We start from the raw sequence: 12,225 nt of genomic DNA on the forward strand, positions 1-12,225 counted from the left end.
CGGCATGCGCATAAATTAAATTGGTCGTTGGTTAAATTGGTGGTGCTAGGACTTTACCTATTTTCAGTTAAATGTTGATAAATGATAAGCAAGGACCATGTTGTGATAAAGTTATCTTATTTTCGTTCAAGGGGAACTAAGAATTGTTGGCTCGCTATGCATGCAAGGACGATTGAGGAACCGATAACTACGTGGTGTATGAACGATACGATTTAGTATTAGCCAGCTTCCGGTAGGTAATACATGTAATGAGAATGGCACCGGACCATCTTTTTCGCCCAAACTCACATGGCCAAGGGCTCTCACATAGAGGAGTCTTGGCCTTGCTGATTGCGAAAACCGGAAGACTGGATAGCGAGACGAATTACTACTCGACCGTGAGCAGTTCAAAGGCTTCGAGGAACAGTGGGCGAAACGGTAAAGCGTCGAATAAGTAGTAAAGAATTACGAAAGAAAGTGGTTGTTTATGTTTATTCTCCACTTTCCTGTTTCATTTTCTATTTCTTCTACTTTAGAGTGTCATCATCGGGAACAGCACCAACTAACGGCAGACACAAAATATTACATTTTCTCCTCTCCTGAATAGATGTTGTATTTCTTCATCATTCTCCAGTTGATGTTACAAAGTGTGTACTTCTAATATGTTCGCCTGCAACAATTCCAGCACAAGCTAACGGTACAGAAGGGTTCCCCGGCGTAAGAGTGGAAAAAAGATTGGCGCCAGAGAAACGCATCTGAGGAGAGTAGGAATGCAAAAGAGAGCGCACGACACTGGAGTGGATGATTGCGGAACAAAAGTCCCGGCATCCAACCCAAGCAGCGCACGCAACCTTCCTTCTTCCTGCTCACGAACGCCTCCGCGTACACGCCCCGGGACGGACGGAGCCGCTCGAACGAACGTACGGATACTACTAGCAGCTTAGATGATGCCGATCTTGTTGGCAATGTCCAGCGCATCGTAGTCGCGCGTTAGTCGGACGTACGCCTTCTTCTTGCCGTCCGGTCGCACCAGCGTGTTGATCTTCAGCACCTTCACGTCGTACAGCTTTCGCACGGCGGCCTTAACGTGGTTCTTGTTGGCGCGCAGGTGAATCAGGAAGACGAGCGTGTTGTTGTCCTCGATCTTCTTCATCGCCGCTTCAGTCGTCAGCGGGTACTTAATTATGTTGTACGCGTCCATGCTGATGTTGGAAGAAAGAAGGAAAGTGATGATGAGTTGTAGGCACTGTTTTCAACTTCAGCTTTTTAAGGAGTCAGTAAGCATAAGTTTTGGCATAGTAGTGGAGCTCGTTGCACAAAGAAACTGTCTCATCAATTCAGTAAGCTTTCTAGTCATAGCGTGGTAGAAAGCTGTTGCAATACAAAGATTTACTCTTGCATTCTAACGCTGCACAAGCATCCCCATTTAGCAAGGGAGTTATGTTTTAAATTAGAATGCCTAATTTGATTGATATCATTGATCATACGGCAGGACAGGGGATTCAATTCTACCCAGATCATTCCCCCGTAAGGAAGACTGACTATGAGACTGCGTGGTATCACTAAGTCTAGCAAGCCTATATATGACCGGCAGGACCACGGAGATGTTTAAGCCAAGAAGAAGAACAATTGGATAAGTAACCGAAGTGTTTCAGATCTTTTTGGCACAGTAGAGCTCGTTGCACAAAGGAACTGTCTCATCAATTTAGTAAGCTCTCTAGTCATGACGTGGTAGAGAGCTGTTGCAATACAAAGATTTGCTCTAGCATTCTAGAGTTTCACAAACATCCCCATGTAGGAAGGGAGTCATGTTTAATATTTTTTTCAAATAGAATGCCTAATTTGGTTCGCACGAATCCGTACTAATATTATTACTTACCGGCTGCGCTTGGCGACCGACTTCCTCGGGTACTTCGGACGACGGGGAAGTCGCAGGGTCTTCGGCCGCTTGAAGTGCACGGATGTGCGGATCTTGCGCAGCACTGTTCCGTACGGACCCTTGATCAGCTGCGGAAAGAGAAGCAGAGTAGAAACATTGTTAGTTCTTGATCATGGCCATTATCACCCATCAGGGCAGGAATTTCGCAACATTTCACTTTCGGGGTTGTGGATCGTTGGGCGTTTCAGTTGGAAGTAAAATGTTCGTTTCACTTGCTAGCAGCATCAATGAGATTCCCTCTTCAATATTTCATCATAACAAACACACATTAATCCACTCCCGTTTTGGTGCTTGGGACACCCTGGTGGTTCAGATGCAATGTAAACATCACCTCGGTCAACGAATGCTCACCTTGGTCTTTGCACGCTTAGCACGCAGCATAGCGGTGGCCCGAGCCTTCTGGATGCCCTTCTGGATCTTGGCCTTGATCTGCTCCTTGGTCAGCTTCGGCTTCGGGCTCTTGGTGGACTTCTTGCCCTTGGCGTTGATTCTACGCTCGGGCTTCTTCTTGCCGGTGGTGGCCGAAATCTTCACCTTTGCGCCAGCGGCACCAGCCGTAGCCTTGCCTCCCTTCGCTCCAGCGGCAGCCTTCGCACCCTTGGCTGCAGGCTTGGCAGCGGCCGCGGCACTCTTCTTTTCAGCGGCCTTCTTCTTGCTAGCGGCAGCAGCAGCGGTAGCTGCAGCCGGAGCGGCCTTAGCTCCCTTCTTAGCGCCAGCAGCTCCTGCGGCCGGTGCGGCCTTCTTGGCATCGCCGGCAGCTTTGCTAGATCCAGCCGCGGCGGCTCCGGCAGCTGCCGGGGCCTTCTTCTTCGGGGCAGCCTTGGCATCACCAGCCGGGGCAGCACGTTTCTCGGCCTTCTTCTCCTCGGCGGGTTTCTTCTCCGCTGCGGGCTTCTTTTCAGCGGCGGGCTTCTTCTCCGCTGCTGGTTTCTTCTCAGCGGGTGCGGCAGCGGCAGCGGGCTTCTTCTCTGCGGCAGGCTTCTTCTCCGCGGCAGGCTTTTTCTCCGCTGCGGGTTTCTTCTCGCCAGATCCGGAAGCCGATGCGGCGGCGGCTGCCGGCTTCTTCTCTTTCTTTTCGGCCGGTTGGCCGGCTAAAAGTGTGCAGATAAACAGAAGAAAGGTGTCGAGTTAGTATTCGGCTAGGTATAGGTGAAATGCGGTGAGGCAATCATATGCCCTTGCTGGTTTGTTGTCAGTAGCGAAGTAAATTGTCTCAAACACTGCGTTTTTCAGTGAGATTCCCTCTTCGTAAATGTTCATCATTTTAAAACACGTTTCAAGCATCACTGTGGACCACCATCGCATCATATCATCGTGCGCCGCACCGTTTCACCGCACCGCAGCTAACCGTACGAACCAGAGTTGACGGAACACAGCCCTCGTGGCGTACACAATGCAACAGTAACATGCTATTTTTCACTCAAAAATCACATTTCCGTCAAAACCAACGTATAACTGCACGCTGCCACGGTTCGTAAGCGATGTTACACACGTTTTATGATGCTCAAAGGACATTTTCACCGAAAAATGGACGAATTTTAGCTTACCGGGCTTCTCAGACGGTTTCTTCGGACCCATACTTGAGATGGAAAAGAGATGTCAAAACGGAGATTGCTCGCTTCTATGCTCGGCTTCCGGAACGATGACACACGCAAGAAAGTCGCGAGTATTGTTTTATTTATCAAGCAAACACTGTCAACAGTATGGTAGCGCCTCTAGCGGCATTCGGATTGAACTATGGGCGATTGTCGACCAACACAACATCGACATGGTTTGAAGCTCGTATTTATTATATTTTTTCCGTTGAAATCATGCTCAGAAGAAGTTAAAACATTAACTTTGTTGAATAATATTATACCTTTAGCACTTCAAAATTTCTTCTCTACACGATAAAATAAATTGCATCGCGTTGCTGAGTAAGAACTTTCTAAAAACAATTTATTCAATATTTAATAAAAAATCAAATCAGCTTCTCAAGGTGTAATTCTATGCTACACATCTTTTTTAACATTGTAATTGCGTGTAAGCATCCTAAGGCGCAATCACACACACCCACGACTGTCTAACGACAATTTATTTCCATTCCTAATATCTCATTTCCCCACGAACAGATCATTTGATTGCATATTTTATGTCGCCGGCTTCAATTTCCTTTAAATCCACATCCCGATAATCGACTATGATCTTCCTGATTTTCAGTATGCCCCGTTCGCTGATCACATCCCCGGGACGTACGGTGATGCGAGGCGGCGACTGATTTATGCTGCTGTTTGTGCAGTTTAACACCCTCGGACTTGTAATGGCTGCTCGTCCCTCGTTGGAAGTGTTAATAGCCGCAAGGGTTTTCGCACGCGCACTGCATCGTTTCGCAAATGAGTGTTTTAACGTTTCAGTTTTCTACCTTCGTACGAAACGCATCGAAGCGGACGATTCGCCTCCTGTCCTGTGGAACGTTGCAACGGGATCTTCCAGCTTCCAAGGATTAATTTCATGGAACGAGAACGAGGGTTCGCGGGATGTTGTTTTGGACACGGCATCATCTTAAAATTACAAATTGTGCATCTGAGGTTTATTTTTTTGCCCGTGTCAAAAGAACATCATATGCCGGTCCCGGTCCGGTATCCAAACGGAAGGAACTTTCCTTTTGTCACGCGGCGTTAAACGATGTTTACTGCACTCGCATGCGCATCACCGTGAAAACCCCCTACCCACGCACCCCACACCCCGGTGCTGGGGATTTAGGTTGGCCATTAAAAAGTAATAAAAACGCGCCCATCATTTTCGGTCCAGCGGCAAAAAAACGGAATCAAAACATTTCTCAAACGGTTCCTTCTTTTTTTTGTTGGCGAGACGTTCACTGCGGCCATCAAAAGCTGCGACAAGAATGGCTCCCTAGAAGCGGGAAAAACGATCATGCGCAGAGATCACACTGATCATTCGACGAAATCGTTACGGTTCACATAAAACCGATGCTAAACAGTTGTCAACGAAAGCAATAAAAGCACACTTTTTTTTTTGGATGGAACCGAATCCAAACATGCTTGGTTTTTGCTTGTTCGGCCACAATTTATTCTAGCCACTCCAACCCAATAGAAACCATTATCCATTATCAGCTGAATGTTTGAGTTTGCATGTACAAAAAAAAAGAAAAAACCTGTCTGAGACTCTTTCACCTTCGAAGACTTCCCGAGAACCCTGCCAGCGCACCACGGTCAGCAGCAACACACGCGGAAGCCGAACGTGCACAAAGAACGCGCGGCATGGGAGGGAAAGATTATAAAATAATTTTATGACCGAATTTTAAAATCTTTTAAAACGATCGTAAAACCCCACGAGAGCTCTCGATCGATCGTAATGTGTTCAAGCGCTATCGCCGGTGTGTCCGATCACGGGTGGAAAATTAAGCGACCGCGGGAATCACATGCAAATGCACAAGAGGGGGGGAGGTAAAAGAGGGAGAGGTGAGTAGTGTTGGGGTTGTTTTGTTTTTATTTCTTTAATAGCCGTCAGCCTCCTTTTTACAGCCGATAATAGTTGCCTGATGCCTGATGTAAATCAGTGTTACCGTGGATCGATCGTGTGAACTATCGGACGGCCACACACGACGATGAGAGCGACGAAGAAACTGGCTGTCCATGTTTCGTTACATTGTTTGACGGATGTATTTTGCAACGAAACCCGAAGCATTTCCAACCGGACTCAGTAGCCAAGGTATCCCATACGACGCACCCGGGTCAAAAGATCCGGTGTAGTTACCAACTTCGAGTAGATGGCCGTTTGAAGTTCACGGTACTGAAAGTGGGGTGGAAATGGCATATCCTCCAGGGCGCAAACGTGTGCCTTACCCTCAGCATCACCCACCAACAGGCTACGGCCACAGTTCGTAAACCGAATCACGGTCAGCGCCGTCGTGAGACTTCCGAGCGTAGTTTCGGACGCGGGTTTAGAGCTGCGACGCTTCAGATCCCACAGCTGGACACCGTTCCGTGTGACGCTCGCAATGATGGTACTGTTTGTCGGTGACCAGTAGGCGGCCTGAATCGGAGCAAACCCGGTGCTCAGCGTTACGATCGGTTCCGGAAGATCCTCGATCCAGATGCGGATACTCCAGTCGCCACTGCACGTGAGGAAGATCTTCGGGCTCCAGGGTGAGTACTCGATGCAGAAGATACCGCGCGTGTGCATCTGCAGCACACCGAGATGCTGGAAGGGATCGTTAATGCTGCACCAATGCACCGCACCCTCGTCCGTACCGATGTAATACTTGTCCTTCTGCACCGGATGAATCGTGACGCAGAGTGCTTGCGGGTGTAGATCGGACTGTATCCTAACCGGGGGCGGATCGTTTGCCGTTGCCGACTGTCCTTCCAGCGTTCCTTCCACCCGGTCCAATCGCAGTAGAGGGTAGGGAAGCAGGTACTGACCGATCGTTAGCGTGTACTTCATAACCCAACCGTTCTGTGAGACGGCAATAACTTCGTCCTTACTGTCGTTGTCAAACTCGACCCACTTTAGGTCCCAAATCGGTTGGTAGACGGGAAACTTGTCCCGGTTGGACACAGCCAGCGGTGTCTGGGTGTTGTCCGTAATGTCGCGAATCTGTACCAACCCATCGTACAGTCCAATCGCCAAGAGCTGCGGTGTACGCTGCGAGAATGCAACACACGTCACGGGACAATCGAACCGGTACCGACGCTCCGGATTTACCGGGTTCTTAATGTTCCAAACGTAAACGTACCCATTGCCTCGATCATCGCTACTCGTGTGCCCGTAGATCCCATACGCGATCGCAACGATATCTCCATTCGCTGGGCACCAACTGGCGCAGGCTACCGCCTTTCCCATGGTCTCGACCGTCCGGTACGTCCACAGCACATCCAACCGGTACAGATACCGTATATCCTCCCGGCACGGATCCGGCGGATACATATTACGGAACCGAATCTGTTGCTCGCGGTAAACGTTACCCGCGAGCAGACGCTGCAAGATCATGGACGAGAGATGGAAGTTTGGATTACGGTTCAGCCGATCGTCGATGTCTTCCATGCCCTCGCGCGAATAGGTCGTAATCTCCAGCTTGGAAGCTGACTCTGCCACATTAATTTCCTTCGTGTGTCGCTCCAGATCGTTGTACGTGTCGTACATGTCGTAGTTCGAAACGAACGAAGCCACATCCTGCCGGTGAATGCACTCCGTGTTGACCGAGCGCGATTTGCATGGCAGGTCACGGGTCTGCGCCTCGGCGTCCGCCGTCCGGCGTGCTTTCGGGCGTGTCTCGAACAAACGGTTCTGCTCCTTCACCAGATCGGCCTCTTCCGCATCGAGCGACACGACGTGACTCGGGTTCTCAAACAGCACGATGTCGTCCGTTTCTGTTAGGCGTATCTTGACGTGGTACGTTTTCTGACCAGCTTCCAGCGAAGGACTTCGGCGATCGATCACTCCCTCGTAGTTGGGCTGGTGGTCCAGATTATCAAATCCTTCGGGTTTATCGGCACTCTGGAAAAGAACGAACATGCTGATAATAGGGAATGGGGCCTTCCTCTGGTATCCTCTTCCATCACTCACCGGAGCAGCTCCGTCCTCCATCTTTTCACTCGCGGGTTGAAAATTTTCACGAAAACGACTCCACACGAACGCTTCCTCTCCGAACAACGGTGGTGCAAGATTAGTTGGCGTCCGGTCCAATCCATCGATGAGGACCTAAACGTGCAAAGCAATCAACAAACAGTACCTCCCTTAGAAACGAAAACAACCCCTAGTTACGGCTTCCGGTTCACGCTAGCAAGCAAACGATGGGCCGGTTGGTTCCTTGGTAACCGGCGCCAGGGAAACTCGGCGAACTTGATATACAACAATCTATCTACCTGTAGCCGGTTCCTTTCCTTCAACCGGCTCACAATGTCGAGCACAAATTTACTGTCACTTGCTGCACCGGCACTCAGGGAAGCCGAATAGAACTTGACCGATTTAGCCATGCCATCTCGATGCCCGCGAGACATTGCGCACTGTGAATACTCGTTTCGGATGCTCGTTTTGCACAACAAACAATGTCACAAACAATGTGATGCAAGTACAATGTCAAGGATTGCTGGGATTAGAAAATAGAGCAATAAATTAGTTTATTGTACAGTTAAAACATTTGAGAAACTTTTTCTCCTTCTTTTCCTTTCGTAGAAAGTAGAGATCTGCAAAGAAGAAAATGGAACATTAATTATGTGTATATTAGTTCTGATGGGGGTTGTCAAATCACTTACTCAATAGACTATTTCCATTCGGTTGTAAGAGCGAGGCGTTCGTTTCCATCGCCCGCTGTACACCGTAGTCGAAGGCGAGTGCCGTCATTCGGCGGAAAAATTTGGTAACATTTTCACCCGTCCGTGCCGAAACAGGCCAGTACTCGGCGTTGATGTCGTACGCCATCTTGATTGCCTCCAGCTCGATATCACAGAGCGCCTGATTGCCCTGAAAGTCAGCAAATAGCAACCACCTTAGCTCATCAGTTGGATCAGGGACGTACGGTCGACCAACATACCAAAAGATCCTTTTTGGTTCCGACGAGAAACTTCAGCACTGGTCCCTGGTTCAGTCGCAGAGCCTCGTCAAGCCATCGCTTCCCGTTGAGTAGCGTTTCCGGGCGTGTCATATCGAACACTACCACCACGACGCTGGCATTCCGGTAGTACGACTGGGCGATACATTTAAATCGTTCGTGGCCAGCCGTATCCCATCTGCAAGACACACATTTATCACGATAAGTAGACGAAATTGAGCAATCCAACAGCTAAAAGTAACTCACATCTGCAGACTGTACGATTGGTTCAGTATCTGAAACCGTTCCACCTCAAAGTCTAGCCCAATCGTCGCGGTATAGTCACCGTCAAACGATTCGTTACAGAACCGATTCACCAGCGAGGTCTTCCCGATCGACACATCTCCGATAAAGATCGCTTTGCACGCTGGAAGCAGAAATGGCACTACTGCTTGTGCGGCGCGCTTGGTACGTTCACTGAAGTCTAGCTCCCGGTAGGGTGTCACCTGGCAGCTGTAGGGCCGTGGCAGTTGGTCAATCCGACGTGTACCGTAGTCCACATTATTGTTAAGCACCTCGTAGCTAGTAGGCTTTGGACGTTTGGTTTTGCGATAGATTGGCATGTTAGTGAACTTGTGCAACCGATTTCAGCTCCACACGACCGACCTGTACTGTAACAGAATTCGACACGAACTGCGTGTGCTCCCGAGGACCGGAATACCCGCGGGCAACGTTCTAGGATACACGCGAGATCCTTCGCAAGGACCTTCGCATAGGGTGCGCACCGGAAAGACACGCACCAATACATATCGTAGCACGCGGGTACCGAGCACCATGGCAACCGTCACAATAGGGTAGATTTGTGAGACAAAAGGGTGCGAGAGAATGAGAGAAGGAGACAGCAGTTTGATAGAACTGTTGTGGACAATTGTGTGGTGTGTGGTGCGCTCATGGGTTCGAAAGGTGGCTGGCCTACCGATCTACTTCACTGAGCAGCAGGCTCGATCGCGGCGTATTGAGCCTACGCTACGCTCGAGCAATTCCTCGGTCGCAAGGTGTCTCGTTTAAAAGGTACAGAGAGAGAAAGCAGGGTGATGGAAAAAGGGAAAACACGAGAAGAAGAAACAGACAAGGATAACAGTCGTACGCACGCACGCATACATACAGCTCGATCGGCACACATGCTCACATCGGGTGATCGTTCCGCAGGAGTCTCCGGCAAGGCGGAAATGGATAATAACAGGCGAAGAAAACCCGCTGCCGCTCAACCAATACGCCAGGTGGTGGTATTAGGTGAGAATGTTTGGTGAAGAAGTCCCGGATCGAATCGTTCTAGGATCGATGCGTTGGACTGCAAGCAAGAGCATTAGGTAAACAGCTGTAATCTTGAAGGGATGGTCATGAAATAGGATCTCTTGAGATGGATGGCGAAGGATGCAATGTGTGCATTGCATTGAATCTTTACGATTGTGTTCGATCGCCAGCCCTTGTTCCATTACCGGCACAGCTGTCCTTGCTTCCTTACCAAGCGCAACAGGGTCTTCCTTAGAAATCCTACCAAACCAGATTATCTCGATCGATAAACCAATGGTGCAACAGTTGTTTTGAGCAAGATAACCGCCATTAAAATGCAATATGCGTGAAAAATTACACAACGCGTATGTCCTGTGATATCTCTATTTAAAGACAAAACACCAACCAAACCGGATTAAACCCACTAAGCAGGAAGGCTCGATCGTGCGAAGAATAAAGTCGTCTAATAGAACGCATTTTTCTAGAAGCATATTTCTTAATCACGGCTGTTCACAGCGTAGCGAGGCGTACGGAACAGGATTTCGGAATACATTTACCGTTCGCTGGGAGTTGCTAGTTTTCATCGATACGTGATGAATGGTACGCAGGTACGACAGTATGCCATTAGCCAGTTTAGTTTTGTTCTGTTCTGTCTTATCAGTATATTTGCTTCAATTTTCAAACTCGATCGTCCGTGGCTGCTTACCTGGATCGCATCATTGTTGCAACAGTTGTCGATGCTGCTGGTCAAGGTGCTGAGAACGGAGCAAAGCACGTCGATCCAGGGGTGATAAAAGATGATGTAAGTATTCTATAAAAATAGTACCAGGCGGTTGATACTCGTAAATAATGGTGATCGCACAGTGATCGCAGAGATCAGCTGATTCTCCGTTTAAGGCATAGCATAATACCAAAAAATCCTTTAGAGTTTCTTGATGTAGAAGATTTTTAACCTTTTTTGGAAGACCACCTAGAGTAAGGATTTACTTTAAAGTTGCAAATATTATCCACAATCTTCTTAACCCTGTAGAAAAAAGTTCTGGTGTCTTTTAGCCTTCTAGTAACTGAGACTTGGAATTCCTTCTTTCTACAGGTTAGTTAAGGTCAGTGAGTGCTTTTCGACTTCAATCAAATTCTATGCTTGGGGATAGTTTTTAAATAATGGCATAGTACGAACAAACACCCAAAACCAGTTGTTCGTCTGTTCAGGATAATGAGAGCTCCAAATCGTTTCTTCATGCTGCGATGTCAGTCCGTTCAGGACACAAAGCCACGTAGCAAGAAAGAACCTTAACATCAAGACTCAATATTAAAGTTGCATTCCCAATTTCTTTAAATTATGCGTTAAAGCTTTCTAAGGTTGCCCAACCCTGACGCTAGTCATCCACGCTTTCAATACCATATCGCAGGTTCTAGTCTTGGGTCCCATACACTAACCTCACCCAACAACGCGTGCATTTTCTCATCCCGTTTCATTCATGATGCTTCCTCCTGTCTACGCGACAACTTTTAAGCAGACGAACTAGTTTGAACCATCCCCGCCGTCGTGCACGAACGGATTTGTCGCTGGTACGCGCGTGGTCGGATCACGGGTGCTCATCATATTCGCAACGATGATTTATTTGTGTTTATTTATATCGATGTCGTTTCGTGTATGTATCCCACGGGTTGGGCGGTTTGAAGAGCGAAGTGCGTCCGGTTTTTTTTTCTCTCTTCCAATCCATCCATCCATTCGGGGCCCGCTGCATCTCGCCAGCGATCTCGCTTTGCATCGATCATCGATCGGCGTCGTGTGTAATAGGGTGCGACAGGCACCCCGGCAGCACGACCCCGTGTGCTAATGTGCAGCGCGTCGCCTGCCCACCCAACCAACCCTCCTCGCGCTCGTGGTAGGCGTTGAGTGCGATTTTTACGACAGGTCGGCTTTCTGGGTGATTTTTCTGTTCCGACTCGTTTATTAGGGGCGCAAGTCGCTGTGAATGAAGCTGAGCGCGGCTTTGCACCGCGCTGTTCATTATCAATTCCGCATTTTGCATCCCATTCACACGGACGGGTTCCGTTGAATGCGAACAAGCAGGCTGGCGGTTTCAACGGCAGTAGTTTTGTGACGTGGGCCCATGCGTAGTATGATGATGAGCTAGGCTAGTCGATCTAGTGAGCTGAATGCTTGGCGTAGACAGTGTCTCCCATAACGCGATGACACGAGCGGCTTCGTCGGAGCTGAGCAACCGAGCCGGGCAAAAGGGGAAAAAAGTTCGCCATTCCCCGAGGTACTATTAATCAGATCAGTACAGTGCCAGCACCGGCGTCGACTACGGGTGTGCGCGAGTGTCTCAGGCTTGCAGTGCAGTAGGTACGGTCCCCTTTCGCGTACAACGAAACGAACCGTGCAACATAGAGCCAACCCATCCCCCGGTGGAGGTCGGTGAAGTAGAAGTGAATTAATCAACTCTCGTATAGCAGCATCCAGCAGCAGGGCGCA

General features: G+C 48.9%; 4 protein-coding genes across 4 annotated transcripts in view; 1 reads left to right on the plus strand and 3 right to left on the minus strand.

Moving 5' to 3' along the window:
* Nucleotides 1-561: 561 nt before the first annotated feature.
* On the minus strand, nucleotides 562-3,593 carry LOC118510526 (translation initiation factor IF-2). The gene is made up of 4 exons (XM_036052470.1): nucleotides 3,466-3,593; nucleotides 2,270-3,009; nucleotides 1,859-1,986; nucleotides 562-1,181 (listed from the first exon to the last, which is right to left on the minus strand). Exons 1-4 carry the CDS (start codon nucleotides 3,494-3,496, stop codon nucleotides 920-922), a joined length of 1,161 nt encoding a protein of 386 aa, XP_035908363.1. The 5' UTR covers nucleotides 3,497-3,593; the 3' UTR covers nucleotides 562-919.
* Nucleotides 3,594-5,390: 1,797 nt separating this feature from the next.
* LOC118510527 (WD repeat-containing protein 78) lies at nucleotides 5,391-8,003 on the minus strand. Its single transcript, XM_036052471.1, has 3 exons — nucleotides 7,786-8,003; nucleotides 7,487-7,621; nucleotides 5,391-7,417 (listed from the first exon to the last, which is right to left on the minus strand). Exons 1-3 carry the CDS (start codon nucleotides 7,918-7,920, stop codon nucleotides 5,618-5,620), a joined length of 2,070 nt encoding a protein of 689 aa, XP_035908364.1. The 5' UTR covers nucleotides 7,921-8,003; the 3' UTR covers nucleotides 5,391-5,617.
* On the minus strand, nucleotides 7,993-9,204 carry LOC118510528 (ras-related protein Rab-34). Its single transcript, XM_036052472.1, has 4 exons — nucleotides 8,718-9,204; nucleotides 8,454-8,649; nucleotides 8,176-8,383; nucleotides 7,993-8,106 (listed from the first exon to the last, which is right to left on the minus strand). The coding sequence occupies exons 1-4, from the start codon at nucleotides 9,071-9,073 to the stop codon at nucleotides 8,036-8,038; spliced, it is 831 nt and encodes a 276-aa protein (XP_035908365.1). The 5' UTR covers nucleotides 9,074-9,204; the 3' UTR covers nucleotides 7,993-8,035.
* Nucleotides 9,205-12,063: 2,859 nt separating this feature from the next.
* The window catches only part of LOC118510529, a 34,550-nt gene continuing 34,388 nt past the window's right edge, over nucleotides 12,064-12,225 (plus strand). The window contains exon 1 of the mRNA XM_036052474.1: nucleotides 12,064-12,096. The gene's annotated coding sequence lies outside the window, so the exon portion shown is untranslated. The remainder of the gene's footprint in view (nucleotides 12,097-12,225) is intronic.

Source organism: Anopheles stephensi, chromosome 3 (assembly GCF_013141755.1).
Source record: "Anopheles stephensi strain Indian chromosome 3, UCI_ANSTEP_V1.0, whole genome shotgun sequence".
In the NCBI taxonomy this organism is placed as follows: domain Eukaryota; kingdom Metazoa; phylum Arthropoda; class Insecta; order Diptera; family Culicidae; genus Anopheles; species Anopheles stephensi.

Bases quoted from the DNA above. Each gene is read 5' to 3' on its own strand.
- LOC118510526 (XM_036052470.1), bottom strand. From the start codon at position 3,496: ATGGGTCCGAAGAAACCGTCTGAGAAGCCCG. The intron at 1,987-2,269 runs GTGAGCATTCGT...CTCTTTCCGCAG, and splicing joins CTAAGCGTGCAAAGACCAAG to CTGATCAAGGGTCCGTACGG. The intron at 1,182-1,858 runs GTAAGTAATAAT...TTCCAACATCAG, and splicing joins TCGGTCGCCAAGCGCAGCCG to CATGGACGCGTACAACATAA.
- LOC118510527 (XM_036052471.1), bottom strand. From the start codon at position 7,920: ATGTCTCGCGGGCATCGAGATGGCATGGCTAAATCGGTCAAGTTCTAT. The intron at 7,622-7,785 runs GTAGATAGATTG...TTGCACGTTTAG, and splicing joins AGGAAAGGAACCGGCTACAG to GTCCTCATCGATGGATTGGA. The intron at 7,418-7,486 runs GTGAGTGATGGA...GTTCTTTTCCAG, and splicing joins TGGAGGACGGAGCTGCTCCG to AGTGCCGATAAACCCGAAGG.
- LOC118510528 (XM_036052472.1), bottom strand. From the start codon at position 9,073: ATGCCAATCTATCGCAAAACCAAACGTCCAAAGCCTACTAGCTACGAG. The intron at 8,650-8,717 runs GTGAGTTACTTT...TGTGTCTTGCAG, and splicing joins CAATCGTACAGTCTGCAGAT to ATGGGATACGGCTGGCCACG. The intron at 8,384-8,453 runs GTATGTTGGTCG...GCTGACTTTCAG, and splicing joins GAACCAAAAAGGATCTTTTG to GGCAATCAGGCGCTCTGTGA.